General features: G+C 39.9%; 1 protein-coding gene across 1 annotated transcript in view; it reads left to right on the forward strand.

Moving 5' to 3' along the window:
• The first annotated feature begins 4307 nt into the window (after window positions 1-4307).
• Window positions 4308-15720, forward strand: part of ERO1A (endoplasmic reticulum oxidoreductase 1 alpha) — a 29302-nt gene continuing 17889 nt past the window's right edge. The window contains exons 1-3 of the mRNA XM_015817784.1: window positions 4308-4424; window positions 11221-11340; window positions 14454-14537. Coding sequence (XP_015673270.1) covers window positions 4308-4424; window positions 11221-11340; window positions 14454-14537 — 321 coding nt within the window. The remainder of the gene's footprint in view (window positions 4425-11220; window positions 11341-14453; window positions 14538-15720) is intronic.

The following is a 15720-nucleotide window of genomic DNA, read 5'->3' on the forward strand; positions in this document are numbered from 1 at the left end:
TTTACAATAACATGCTCTGCAAACCCAGATTGTATGTTAGTTTAGAATTCAATTTTATCATGGAAATCCAGAAAATTGGGTGGAGTATAATAGAATTACAATACATTAATAATGAGTGTATTGTGCACCTCATTTAGGGTGTGACAATAATTAAGGTATTATACTGTGGACCATAGCCAGGCCCATCTATCAAAGCACAGACAGATATGCAAAACACTCCCCATTGCCTATGCTTTAGTTTAGATCAATCTTCCAATATCTCTATATTGGGAGTGAGTGAAATGCACTGGCCTGAAAATGGAATGTGTAGAATAGGAGATCATACTATCTACTACTCTGGTGAAAATAGCAAATACCATTGAAATGGAGTAGCTATAATCGTAAACAATCTTGTAAATAAATGCATCAAGTCCTTTATTATTGTATCTGATAGAGTGATGAAGATCCAAATAAATAGTACTCCAGTAAATATGAATGTTATACAAGTTTACGCTCCCATAGCTGACAGCGATGAGGACGATTTAGAGAAGTTCTACAAAGATATAAGCAGTGTACTGAAAATCCTAAAAAGTGATGATATCACAATACTCATGGGGGACTTCAATGCAAAAGTGGGAGAAGGAAGTGATGCTCCTGTAGTTGGAAACTTTGGCTTAGGAACCAGAAATGGTAGAGGTGACAGATTTGTAGACTTCTGCAAGGAACATAGGCAATGTATGATGAATACTTTTTTCAACTTGCCAAAAAGACGTCTCTACACTTGGAGATCACCAGCAGATACACGAAATAATGTAGTAAGGAATCAAATTGACTATTTTACAATAAACAAAAGATTTAGAAGCTCAGGTGTAATAAAGACCCCATATGGCCCTTTAGTTTAACAGTATGAGCAATTGAAGACCTAGTTACATAACGTCCATTTATCAGAAGGCAAACTGGTAAGAGTAACACCCACCACCCCTTCAAGGATTTTAAGATCACACATTAAAACTAAGAGTATCAAGATTTGAGATCAATAAAAGGAAATATTATGTACCAAACACATGGTTAAACAAATGAATTTATCATCAGATGCACGCGATGGCACAAGGTAGAGGGTTTTAAGCAAGAGTAGATAAATAATACTATCAGTTCTGAGTGAGGTTAGAATTCGGTATTTTGCTAAGCTGCATTATTTTGTATGGATTATTTGATATTTTGCTTTATATATTTTTGCTACTTTTTTGCATTTTGCATTTCTTTCTACTTGCTATTAATTTCTCCTTCCTCAGGGAGGAAGCATATTGGAAGTGGGTTGGGATGGAATTACTACTGTCAAAACAAACAATTTTTTAAAAATTCTCCCCCCAGAATTTTTTCAGTTTTTCAGCCTGGATAAAACTCATTAGAAGCTAAGTATCTTATTTTCTTCACTTGATGGCAGAAGACAAATTCTGCTTTTAGCTGTAGGCTGATCATTTCTGTCCTAAAAAAAATGGTACAATCTAATTATTATTATTTTTGTGCTTTGAGTGAGTGTTGACACTTGTGACTGCCTGGACCAGTTTTCTGCTGTTTTCTTGGCAAGATTTCAGAAGTGGTTTGCCATTGCCTACTTCCTAGGATAAGAAGATAGCAAAGGGCTCAAGGTCACCCAGCTGGCTAAGTGATAAGGCAGGACAATGATTTATGGCCTGGTGCCTTAACCACTACACCAAACTAGCCCTTAAATGAATGTGCAAATATGAAGAACGTTTATAATTTTGACACATTTGCTTTCTTCCTGTCCTTCAGAGCTAGCTGGCTCAATAAAACCTATAATCTCCCCTTGATCTTTTCCATATAGCTTGATTCTCTAACCTCAATAATGTTCCCTCGCTCAAGTTTATTGGTATCTTTTTCCAATCCAACAGATACGCAAGCAAGATGCAACTCAAAATCAGACTGAATTAGAACCAAACTGGAGAGCCATTTCTCTTTCCCACTGAGGAATTGAATTGCTGTACCATCCTCTGTGGTTTTAATGTTTATATAGTTCACTATAACTTTACATTTTTTCTTCAAGGTTAGTCAGTTTCCAAACATTTTATATTACAATCAATTTTTATTCCTAATATTGATACAGATACACCTAAAATTCCAATTATTTTCTATATGTCAGTGAAAATTTTTTGAATTTGCTGCAGTCAAAAATACTAAGTTTCTCTGTGATTTGTATGGTGTTGAAACATTTCTATTTTTGCTCCCAAAACATTTAGGGAGATGAGTGTTATGGAGCAGTCTCTTAACGTTACCACCTAAAACAATGCTGATTCACAGATTGCAATACTATACTTTGGGTGTGGCTAACAATCAAGAGTGCATCCACCTGATGTTATTTATGCATTTTGCCATGTATAAAACACCAGAGTTTGCTCTAGGGAATTAAGTCATATATTATACTGTTGATCAGATACATCTAGGTATATCAGCATGATGCCTCACCCATACTACATACATTAATAGCTGACACACACTAATAGTGTTTACACAGCATGTACACCTAGACAACAGAACAAATATGGAGTTAGCGATTCAGATCCTAGATATCACAACTTAGATCACAGCCAAACTGCAAGTACCTTAAATAGAGGTAATTTACTCCTAAACATATCCCAGAAAACTGATTCTGGTTTTATCTGATAGCTTGACTTTCAACAAAACAAAACCCCTGCACTGGCAACTTTATTAAATTATTAACAGCAATGGCTGCACAAATCAAACAACAATCTTGGCATGCAAGTCCTGGAACAATCTCCATTTCCCTGTCTGATCTCTCCCATAGAAGTGTTACAAGAAACAGTGTGAAGGCATTATAGTCTAGTGCAGGCACCTTCAAACTTGGCCCTTTTATGACTTGTGGACTTCAACTCCCAGAATTCCTCAGCCAGTGTGCCTGGCTGAGGAATTCTGGGAGTTGAAGTCCACAAGTCATAAAAGGGCCAAGTATGACAACCCCTAGTCTAGTGGCTAAGGCACCAGGCTAGAAATCAGGGGACTGTGAGTTCTAGTCCTACTTTAAGCGTAAATGATGGCTGGATGACTTTTGGCCAGTCACTCTCCCTCAGCCCAATTCACCTCCCAGGGTTGTTGTAGGGAAAACAGGAAGAGGAAGTCATATTAGATATGTTCACTGCTTTGCATTATTTATGAAAATAATAAAGGCAGGATAAAAAAATCAAAATGATAAATAAGAATAAATTATCTGAAAGTCTTAAACTCTCAGGACTTTGTGTGAATAGTTCTCCTATGCTCTCTGCAAAATGACCCACCTAGCACCCACCTTTATGTAATTTCTGTGCAGGCCCTTAGCTAACGTAAGAATTTGAGGCAAGGGTGGATGGAGATACTTAACAAGAGTATAAATGAGCACATGCAACTTCTGCTGCAGAAGCTGTTAAAAAGGTGGAGAATATATTGCGGTTATTAGAATCTATTTGTAAACTATCCTTTAATTATTTTTCATTGCTGTTGCTTCTTGTAAGTTGTTTCAACCCTCTTGTCGGTTGATCACTATTTCAGTGTTTATTTCCGGTGAAAATCTTACTTTATGTTATTTCTTAACCTGATTAAGATTTGGGAGGGTTGAGGTTACCAAGTTGAAAAAAATCTGGAAGTTTTCCTTTTATAAAAGGAAATAAATCCAGGCAGGCAGCCACCTTAATCAGGAACTTAACAGAGTTGAGGTGTGTCTCAAAGGTGCTTTTTCTTCAAAAGGCAATTGGACTGTTTTTTTCCTTGAGTAAGAAAAAAGCACCTCTGAGACAACTGTGACCTGGGTGACTGAGAATCTCCACAGACAGATCTAAGGTGTGTATTTGCCCTGCGGACAAAACCATCCCAATCCCGCCCCGCCAGTATCCGCGTGAAAAAACACACACACACACAAAAAAACACGAAGGCGGAGTAGAGAGAAGTGCCACCGAGGGTCAAGCCGATCTGCACGTCCGGGCCGATCCCCAGAGAGCGGCTGGAGCGGTGAGCTCAGGGTCTGGAGGAGGCACGGAGGAGGGCAGGACGGTGCTGGCAGATCGGCGGACCCGGGGCAGGGAGGGTCAGGGCAAGGCGAGGCCGAGCAAGTGACGAGGCTCCCGCCTGGCTTTTCGCCAACGGGCCCCTCCCAGCGCTGGATGGGGAAAGCCGCGACGCCTCTTGTTGTGTGCGGTCTGCGCCGCACGTCCCCTCGAACTGAAAGATGACGCTCCGGCAGGAGGAAGGCGGGAGGCGTGTCTGCCCGGAGGAGCAGAAGATCTTCAGCCCAGGCTCGCTTTAGCTGCGGGAGAGGCGACATGTCGCGGGTGCCTTCTCGCCGCCTGTGTCGGGCGCTGCTGCTCCTCCTCCTCGCCCTGCTCTCCGGAGGCGCTTCCGAGGAAGCCCCGACGGCGGAGCAGCGCTGCTTTTGTCAGGTGAGACGGGCCGGCAGGTAAGCGGGTGCCTCCTTCGCCCACCCCGTAGGGCTCACTCCGCCTGGGGCAGCTCCGGTATAGGTGCTGCGGGAGGATAGCCACTCTTCCCCGCGTGGCTCCCGGCTTTGCTGGGGAAGCCTCTCTCTACAGTAGCGGGGCTCGGATCCAGGAGGCGACCCGGCTTTGGGCTTGGGGAGATGTCCGAATGGGGGCGCGCGTCCTTCTTTGCCTCCCCCCCCCTCTGGAAAGGAAAGGCTTCCCTCTTTCGCATTTCTCCTTGGATATTTGGTGGCGGATTTGGGGGAAGAGTTGCAGTACCGTAAGCGCCAGGACGGCGGGCCGGAGCTCTAACCCTCGCTAGGTAAGCCCCAAGGCGCAGGCTTTCTCTGTAATTAAACTGGGATCATAAAAGTGGAAGGGCCATTAACGCTACGGGAGCCCGGATCCTGCTGCCTTTCTGGATAACTCGTTCCCACGGGCTATCTGGTTCTGTAAGGAGAAATTATGGCCTTTGGTAGGGCTAGAAAGATTAGGAGAAAGGGGCTTTGATGCTAAAAGGTATTATAAGGCTGTCCTAGCGTGCTACAACATCTTTATTGTACCACCTGCGATGAGCTATATTATGGTTGGTGGCTACATTCTTAAAAAAAATTAAGGATTCAGCTCGACTCTCTTCTGTGTAAAACAAATTGTTGAAAGAAAGTTGAATGGAGGAACAGGAAAGGATGTACAGCATCCTTTCCCAGGCTGGTACCTTCTAGATGTGTTGGAAACTGTTGGAAATTTTGCAGTTTGGGTTGGGCTTAACTACAGGCACCCAGATACTTGGTATGTTCCTAAGGATAAGTGGCTATCTTGGTAATTTGCTTTTTAAAAAACTTTTTTAAAAAAATTCATAATAATGAATGGGAGGCTACTGTGTTGTAAAGCAAAGAAGCATCAACTTCAAACATGCTATGTAGTATTTTTAATTATACCCTTAGGCCAGGGGTTCCCAACCCCCAGTTTGTGGACCAGTACCGGGCTGCAGCATGCCAGCAACCAGTCCACACAAACAAGCAAAGCTCCATCCATGGGATGCAGGCAGCACACAAAACCATGCACCCTCCGGTCTGTGGAAAAACCTCTCTCCACCGAACTGGTCCCTGGTGCCCCAAAGGTTGGGGACCTCTACCTTAGGCTACATAAAATGTTGTAGCTGTATTTTGTTTGCTGTCTGATATATGGGGATTTTGTGATTGGTCACATCCACTGTGGTAGTCATTTCATGTGGAATTTTAACATGCTTTTGAAATTCACTAGTCTAAAATGTTGGTGACCCCTGGCTTAACATAAATACCCATTGTAAACTATAAACTACGTGTGTTAACCCAGAGAACTCTGAATCTAGCAAGCTATAATTTGAGTTACTTGAATCAGGTCTGAGAATTTCAATCCCAAAATACTGAGCCTGGAATTTTACATAATCGCACAGCAGTAGATCTCATTGAACTTATTGTAACTTCTGAGTGGACATGTAGAGCAAAACAGCTAAAGATTGTTTCTCTGATATGGCCCCTGGTTGTGTGGACTAATCTCTCATCTGAAACTAACTTGTCACACCATAGAGTAGACCAAGACTTGATAAAGACAAGAACTCTTCCAAAGAGTTTTTGTTATTGATTAGAAGATAATGTCTGTGAGTGGGATGGGTGACTATTTTTAATGTGTAGTTTTATTATGATGATTTATTCCAATGGACAGTTTCACTTAACTGTGGATGATTCATTGCACTATATTATGTTGTAATTGGAGGAGTCATTATACAATATGGCAGTATACAAGAAAGATTCCAAGTTTTTTTGTGGCTTCTCAGAAACTAATTGCTATTATCTCTGGGTGGTCGTGCTAAGTATTCTTAAAGATAGTCTATTTTTATTGCTAATTACCATGCCTATGATAAGAATAAGTACCAGCAGAAGAAAATGTTTGTAGCTCAGGGTTTTGCTGTGGGGTCCTTGGTGATCTATGAACTTGCAGACGTTTCATTATCAAACTACCCGTGTTTTCCTGAAAGTAAGACCCGGTCTTATATTATTTTTGCCTCCAAAAGAGGCAGTAGGTCTTACTTTCGGGCGGTGTCATATTTTTTGTGACACCTGCCTCGCCTCAGGGCGGCGGCGCCAACAGCCCCATCCAGCACTGGCCCACTTCTGCTGTGGCCGCAAGGAATGGCCTGGCTGTGGGGGCCCTGGAGGAAGTGGGTGCAGGGCGGGTGGGGCAGCTCCACCCTCTCCCCTACCTGCCTTGCCTCATTGTGGTGGCAGCGGCACGATGTGCTGTGTGGCCTCCTGCCCCATTGTGGCAGTCAGGTGGGACGGAGTGGGAGGGGTTCTAATTAGGGCTTATTTTTGGAGTAGTGCTTATATTAGGCCCACCCCCACAAATCAGGGTAGGACTTTTTTTCGGGGTGGGGTTTATTTTCGGGGAAACACGGTAGGTAACATCATCTGCACATTAAAGATCATCCCCATATCGCTGCTCTCATTTGCTAGCACTGATGATGTTGCCTAGTTTGGTAATGAAATCTCTGCAAGAAAACCACCAAGCTCAGAGAGCATCAAGGAACCCTGTAAGAAAAAGTAACCTGATGGTCTCCAGATATTTAGGAATTCCATACCATTAATTCTAACCTTCATTGCTCATGTCAAGGAATATAATCCAAAGAGGGTTCCAGATTCCTGATTTGTGTGCTGCTTCAGATTAAGGACTTGTTTTTATTAATAGGAATGTGTGTGTTTGAGGTGACAGACATGATTGAGACTTGAATATATGCTCCAATGAACATCATCACTTTTTTCAAGGTCCCTATTTACTGTGGTTGACTCCCTTCTAGGTAGATTGTAATTACTGTACTGTCAGACCTGCCACAATTTAAACCTCTAAATAGAAATAATCCTTGGCTCCATTTGTTCAGAAAGGTATAGTTTATTAGAGATCAAGTGTATTACAGTAGTTTCTTTCATTGGGATTCATGCAGTAGGCTAAGCTGTAATATCTTCTTGTTTACGGTTTGCTATTATATAAAGTCAGCCAATTATCATGTGTTCAGTAAGTAATTCATGGTTAAGAAAAGTACAGTTCATTGTGTTGTACAAAAATAGCTGAGCTTGTTTGAGGCCAAATTACGTACATCTCCAAACTGATGTATGTTGAGTTGGAGTATCAGGCCATATGGAGAGTATTATTTCAGAAAGGATGCTTTAAAGACATAGCTAGCAGAAATGTATTCCAGAATCACTCTGAAATAAGATTGCAGGGTTTACTCTAATCCTAACCTCCTTCACTGATCTTTCCTGAAATCAGCATTGCAAGAACAGCATACTCTCATACTTTGGTTTTACAATTCACTTCATTTGCCCACGTTGGTCTATTGATTGGTTCAGGCAGAGTATAATATAAATTGATTTTAAGAGGTACATGTTTATTTCAGAAGCAGTAATAAGGCACATTCATTCTTAAATTAATAGATATCCCTAATGACTAAGAATGAAAATTAGTTCAAATTCTTACTGAGGTTTATATTCAGTGCTTTCATCTATAGGTATATTGCCCCTATTCTTTATCAAGGGAAGAGTTTATTGCTAGAAGATTAATTTTGTCTAGCATGGTTTGAGCATCTTTTAAGTTAAAGGCACTCTCCCATCTTGTGGGACTGAATTCTAGAATATATACACAATATGTAATGACTGTGCTTAAGGTGTATTTCTGTTTGGCCTTTATGAAGTCCTTACTGGCTGGCTCCATTGGATGATGTGATTTTTTTTAGTAGAAAGCATACATTAATAAACATACGCTGATTAAAAATGTATGCATTTGCAATGCTTGCCAGTCTCTGGATCATACAAGGAAGTGAGACATTGCTACCAGCTGTAGGACTTTGTCAACAAATTTTGTTAGCACTTCAGTGTAAAACTCTTAATTGTGACTAATAACTTGAATTCTACTAGGTAGAAGTCAAACGGGTAGCATGTAGGAATTTCTCTCTCTCTCTCTCTCTCTCTTTGAACTTCCTTGTAAGGCCACGTGCTATAAATCTCCCTTCCCCGGAAATTACTCTTTTCTGAGCTGTTTTTCAAAGACTTGTCTCAATTTAGCTTCTGAAGCAAACAATCACACAGCTAAAACAATAACTGAATCACTGAGTAACTTGAATACATTTGTTTTCAATGATAGGTTACTGAATGGATCTCCTGTTCCTCCCTTAAAGCACAAATGATGATGATTAAATTAATTTAAGCCCTGCCATTTTTGTTTAAAAAGCACTCAAGTCATGAAAAGAATCAATAATGCACACGAACTAGAATAAATGCTTGTCTTTCAACAAAATTAAATATATAACAATTTTATTGCTTGTCACTTTTAAGGTTTTTTTTTAAAGCCCGCATAAGTGGAATGGTTTTTACTGCCCATGAGAAAAATAGGGATCAGATGTTTTCCTTTGGGGTGACTCTTTCAACTTTTGCACGGTCTCAAACAAAAATAAATGTAACCTTGGATGGCTGAAGGAGGCTTCTGGACGGGGTGGAGATGTAATTTTGTTTTACTGAGGAGGTTTGGATGGAGAACAACGGGCTTCAACTGACCCTTGGTCCGATGGAGGTGGCTGTGGGTGGGGGATTCCTTTTATCTGAGGGTTTACCATCTTTGGTATTCGATGGAATTGCACTGCCCCAATGAACCTGGTGTGTAATCTGGGGGTTCTTCCAGAACTCAGTATTCCTGCTTAAGGAGTAGGTAACAGTTGTGGTTAGGAGAGCCTTTCCTCAATTTTGTGTTGTGTAACAGTTGTGCTCTTTCCTGTATTGGGAAACTCTTTTCTTAATCACTCACATCCTGTTCATCTCAAGTATGGACTAGTGCAGTGTGCTGTACATGGGGCTACCCTTGAAAAATACCCAGAAGCTGCAGCTGGGGCAGAGCGTGGCTATACAGATAGTTCTGGGAACCCCTGGAGTGCATATGTAACATTTCTGCTATGTGAGCATCATTGGGTGCCAGTTTGCTTCCGGGTCCAATTTATGGTGTTGGTTATCACCTTTAAACTCTTTCATAAGATGGGACCAGGTTACTTGAGGAACCGTCTTGTTCCAATTACATTGACCTAATCAGGCAGAGGGAGTACATTACAGACCTCATCTGCTAAACAATTCTGATCAAATTCTGACCAGTGAATCTAGGAAGAAAATCTTTCTACCATTGCTATTTTGCTTAAAAACAGAAGTAAATGCCAATTTCCAGCAAAAACGACATAAAATTAGGTCATATGATTGTGAGAAGCTGCAAACAGCCATAAATGTGGGCTGGTTGCTAAGCGCCGGATATGTGATCATACGACCTTGAGGAGGGCAACCGTTGGAACTTCAGTATTGGAAAATAGGGACCTTTGGGGGGAATCCATAATTTTGAATGGTTACTAAATGATTCGTCGTGAGTCGAGAATTATCTGTATGCCTTGTAGCTGAATAGAATATATGTAAGGTAGGAGTTCTTGTGTATTTTACTCCGCTAGTCATTGTGGACTACAGGGGGTGGTGCTCATCTCTGTTTCAAGCCCATTGAGCTGTCTGAAGACATTTCTGCGGTCATGTGGCCAGCAAGTAATACATATACATGAAAGAAAACTTACTAAATTTGGTGAAATTTTAATTTAGACAAATGAGTCCAGATATCTGTGTAAGAGAAAGAGCCCCTCCCTTATAGCTTAATATATTATAAGTTGGTTGTCAGGCGCAAGAATTAAGGAACAAGGATAGAGTTCAAAAGTCTTACAAGTTTATTTCATGCTACCTGTCCACAAGAATCTGAACTTCTAACAGTTGAGGTGAACTGGCACCAGATAAGGCTCAACGGACTTCGTGTGTGTGGGGGTGGACTTAGGTCTCTTACTGGAGCATTAGAGACTCCAAACTGATGATGCATTTGACTCCGCCCTCGATTTCTGCCTAGTCACCTCCTACACTGAGGTAGATAGTAGAGTTCTTTAGTTTGGCAAGATTCTGCTTCTACCATGTTTTCCCCAAAGTAAGACCTACCCCAAAAATAAGCCCTAGCTTATAAGCCTTATCCCCCAAATAAGCCCTAGTTTGGGGGCAAGGCGCATGCCTAAAAATCAAGCTAGGGCAGTGGAGTGGAGCTGCCTCCCATCCCCTGAAAATAAGACCTGATGCCTCTTTTGGAGGCAATAAAAAAAATAAGACCGGGTCTTATTTTCGGGAAAACACGGTAGGTGTGGAACAATAAAAAATTCAGCTTGGAAGAATCACCAGTTGTCATTCTTGATTTGGGGCCTGACAATTTGGACATAATGGCCAATCAGAACTTGGTGCGTGTTTGCATACTTTCCTCTTTTCAATAGCAAAACCATTGAGCAAGTCCAGGATAGTTGATCCAGTAAGAATGCTAGTTTGTTTAAAACAAAAAAAAAGTTAGGATTCATAAACCAGAAAAAAGTCCTGATAGTACTATGGGGCAAAGCCAGAACTACTGGTTTGAGTAACACTAAATTAAGCAAAATATCCTTTCCCCTTAAAAAGAAGTGTAAAAATATGAGGCAATGGGAGAAGGTGGAGTGAATTATTTCCTCTTCTAGTTTCAAGCATCTTTGGACACATTGAGAGCACAATTTTCTTTCAAGCATAGAGATAATTTGGATCTTGACATTCAGATATTTTTTTTTTACTAAATGCTGGGTAAATTGTTACAGGAATTATTTTGCTGTTTTTAAAATATCTAATCCTCTTTTTTTTTTCATTAGGTCACTGGCCATTTAGATGACTGCACTTGTGATGTTGAGACAATTGATACCTTCAACAATTATGAACTTTTCCCCCAGTTGCAAGAACTTCTACAAAGTGATTATTTCAGATATTACAAGGTAGCTGTTAGAACGGATCTACTTTTTATATGCATATACGCCCATATTCATCATGACATTCTTCTTTTGGGGAAAGCATTGTCATGCAGAGTGGAGTAAGAAACGCTAGGCCAAAGAAATTAAAAACATAGAGTAAGAAAAACCAGGTAAAACTTTTTATACTTACAAACAATCTTATTACTTCCATGCCCACTTACTAAACTATCTCCTTTAAACCTATCACCTGTCTTGTTTGAGGATCTTACCAGCTCCATCCAACCAAAACATTCTAAAACTTTCTGGCTGAGGAAGTCTGGGAATTGAAGTCCACATATCTTAAAATTCCCATGTTTGAAAAACACTGTTGTAAATGGTGAACCCACCTCACTTATTTTGTACTGATCAGTTCTGTATTTTACCCACATTCATTCTGCACACATTTATTTTTGACCTTATCAAGGGAATCACAAATCATCTCTTGTTATCTGCCCAGAGTTAAACTAATTTCTAAGCTATCCACATATTTTCATGCTCATTTTACTTCTATTTACATACAGCTGTTAATACATATGCCAACCAATTTTCAACTTCTCATTCACACAAAAAAGACTGTAATTCAGGCTTATTTTTATTTACATGATACGTTTTTTCGAAGTCCAAAAATGTACAAGATATTTCTCCAGATAAAACAACTGCATCAGTTGACTATGATGCAACCAAAAAAGCTAATACAATCCTGGGTTGCATAAACAGAGCATAGAATCAAGATCACGCGAAGTATTAGTACTGCTTTATAAAACCCTAGTAAGACCACACCTGGAATACTGCGGCCAGTTTTGGTCACCATATCATAAAAAAGATATTGAGAGTTTGGAAAAAATTCAGAGAAGAGCAACTAAGATGATCAAAGACTTGGAGACTAAAAAATGCGAAGAACGGCTATGGGACTTGGGTTTGGCTAGTCTAAAGAAAAGAAGAAACAGGGGAGACATGATAGCAGTGTTCAGTATCTGAGGGGCTGCCACAAGGCAGAGGAGGCCAGGTTGTTCACCAAAGCACCAGAGGGAAGGATGAGAAACAATGGTTGGAAATTGATCAAAGAGAGAGGCAACCTGGAATTAAGGAGAAACTTCCTGACAGTAAGGACAATCAACCATTGGAACAGCTTACCCCCAGAAATCGTGGACACTCCATCACTGGAGACTTTTAAGAAGAGACTAGACATTCACCTATCTGAGACGGTATAGGTTCTCCTGCTTGAGCAGGGGGCTGGACTAGAAGACCTCCAAGGTCCCTTCCAGTTCTATTCTATTCTATTCTAATAATAAACCCTTTATTATCAAAATATAACATGTATACAGTGAAATTGGCTGAGCCTCCCTCTGTGCCCCCCCTCACCACAAACTCACGGTGACTACAAACCCCCAATTTATTTCACCCGGTGAACTAATTGCACATCACGCCGGCCTCGCGAGTCTGTCATGCATAAAGTTATAAAATTATGTCCCATTCAGAAGCCTGACAGCCCATGGATAAAAGCTGTTCTTCAGCCTGTTGGTACGGCTGGCTATGTTTCTGTATCTCCTACCTGATGGTAGGAGAGTAAAAAGGTACCAACCAGGATGTGAGCCATCCCTGAGAATTTTCCTCACTCTGCCAAGGCAATGGGCCCTGGCGATGTCATCCAGTGGAGTCAGGGAACAGCCCACGATGTCTTGTGCCGTGCTCACCACCCTCTGCAATACCTTCCTGTCCACGGCTGTCAGGCCAGCATACCAAACCACAATACAATATGTGAGAACGCTTTCAATAGTAGACTGGTAGAAGAAGGTCATGAGTCGTCGTTCTACCCTGTTCTTCCGCAAAACCCTGAGGAAGTGGAGTCTCTGTTGGGCCTTTCTGGCCACCTGGGCTGTATTAATTTTCCAGATAAGATCTTCACAGAGGTAGACTCCCAGGAATTTGAAGGAGGAAACTCTCCACACAGTCCCCTCCGATGTAAAGTGGGGCAGGTTCCTCTCTTTTCCTCCGAAAGTCTAGCACCATCTCATTCTATTCTATTCTATTCTATTCTATTCTATTCTATTCTATTCTATTCTATTCTATTCTATTCTATTACATTTTTAATGTTCTCAGAGTGTTTATAAATCTTTTTATCATCTTTTTCTTAGGGGACGAATATTTATAGCATTAATTTCAGCTACGTTCTTCAACGTATGACTCTTACCTTGAAATAAACCTCTGAATTGCTCCATCCAACATTCCCTCACTTTCATTTCATCCCAAATCATTTTATCATTTTGATCTGTAAAAATAATTTTTCATTCCGCTAGTATAACTCCATAAACATCTGTGATATCCAAACCTCTTACTTTTCACATTGTTACAAGAAGCTACCATGTTCTCTTTCCCCGTTCATTTAGATTACAATAATTTAACTTCTGATACTTTTTCATACTCTTCAGAACCCACCATAAAATAGTTCCAGCATTTTCTATTTTTAAAAAATGCTGATTTTTTTTGAGACTGCTTATTGTACATATGTAGGTATGTTTACTTTTTTCAGCACTACTTTTCAAATTCTTAAAAATTATATGCATAAAGGAAAAAAGTTGTTTATGTGGTATATCCAGTTTGGTAAAAAAATAATGGTTAAGGCACCAGGTTACAAACCAGAAAACCAGTAAGTGACCAGGTTTAATTGTAGTTCTAGTCCTGCCTTAGGCATGAAAACCAGCTGGGTGATTTTGGGCCAGTCAGTCTCTCTCAGCCCAACTCTACCTCCCAGGGTGATTGTTATGAGAAAAATAGGAGGAGAAAGAAGTATTAGGTATGTTAGCCACCTTGAGTTGTTTATCAAGATAATAGAGGTAATAAGCCAATAATTAAAAGTATGCTTTAATGGATTGTCAAAAATATATTGCATTTAATTCCAACAGCTACTATTACACAATTCAGCCCATTTTTCAGTTGCATGACTTAGCCTTGGTTGAAATATGTAGTATTTTGATTATTGCTGAATCACAGAAGACAGTATAGAAGAAAGCGTTAGAAATGAATGACCAGACTTTTATTTCATCCTTAGTTTGTCTATAATTTAAAAACAGTATTCACCTTTTCCTCCTCTTTTCCAGGTTAACTTAAAGAAGCCTTGCCCTTTCTGGAGTGATGGTAGTCACTGTGGAGTTAGACACTGTGCTGTTAATCCATGCTCATCTGTAAGTATAAGGAAACAAAACAAAATCCTTTTCTATTTTCCAAATCCTGATATATTTTAATATATTCTATTTAGCCTGCAGAAGACTTACTATATGGAGAATACAAATGCCAAACCTTAGCAATATCCCAGCATGCTCCTTTGCTTTATTTTGTTATGAAAAATATGATAGAAAATCTGTTTCTTCTATTGGTTCTTTTAGAAGAACTGTCTGGCTTCTGTTTATTCTGTTGATGATATGACTCCCTGTACATGCTCAGAAAATACATAAGCTCTCCTTGCCTATTCATGGAGCTCTCCTAGCCCTTCTTCTCCTCCTCCATATGAGGGTCATCAGATGTTTCTTCAGAATTTCATCAGAGGGAAATATGCTTCCAGGAGTGGAGAGAGGCCTAGCCTTTGTAGCCCCTTATTCCATCTGTAATCCCTGTTAATACATTGAAAGCTGGTATATAAATATCACATCTTCAACCAACATGGAGTTCGCAGTATATTGAAAGTACTGCGTGGTACACCTGGAACTTGTCAGATTGTCAAAAGTGAATTGATAGCTTTCACATAATAAAATATTGTATGGTTAAATCAGGTAACTGAAGGACTATTATGCCCTCATGTCTCTTTAACATCTTTTGGTGGAACTATTTTGTGGCCCACTTTCTGGTTTGATAGATAGAACTTGGATAGAAATTGAAATTTCCTCAAAAAAAATGGTATCTTGTTCTGGAATGTCTTTTCCGATTCCCGTATTTTGTAGTTTTTTAGATCAATGTTAAGAATTAATTTTACTGGATTAGGGTTCTTTTCTTAAAAAAAAAAAGAGGGCCATTTTTGGTTTTTATGGGTTTATTATTACATTTCTGATGTTTCTAATTTAATACCCCTTTGATATTATTCTGCTGTTATGGATCATTGGATGATCTTTGTGATGCTTGCTCTATTGGTTAATTTCTGATCTAAAAATAATTTCAGTTGAAGGAGAATTAAATATGTCTTATTTTGTGACAGTAGTAATAAAAATTAAAAGATTAGAAAAAGGATCATGACTCATCAAAAAGCTACTGGTTTTTACTTAGAATGTTACATGAGCTTGCCCATTCTGAATTGTAAGCCTAATTTTAACAACAAGTATTAAATCAGTTATGATGGCTTGTCTAAGAAAGCATAGTTAAAACAAATCATGGCTT

This window comes from Protobothrops mucrosquamatus, unplaced genomic scaffold (genome assembly GCF_001527695.2).
Source record: "Protobothrops mucrosquamatus isolate PMUCROS unplaced genomic scaffold, P.Mucros_1.0 scaffold637, whole genome shotgun sequence".
Lineage (NCBI taxonomy): Eukaryota > Metazoa > Chordata > Lepidosauria > Squamata > Viperidae > Protobothrops > Protobothrops mucrosquamatus.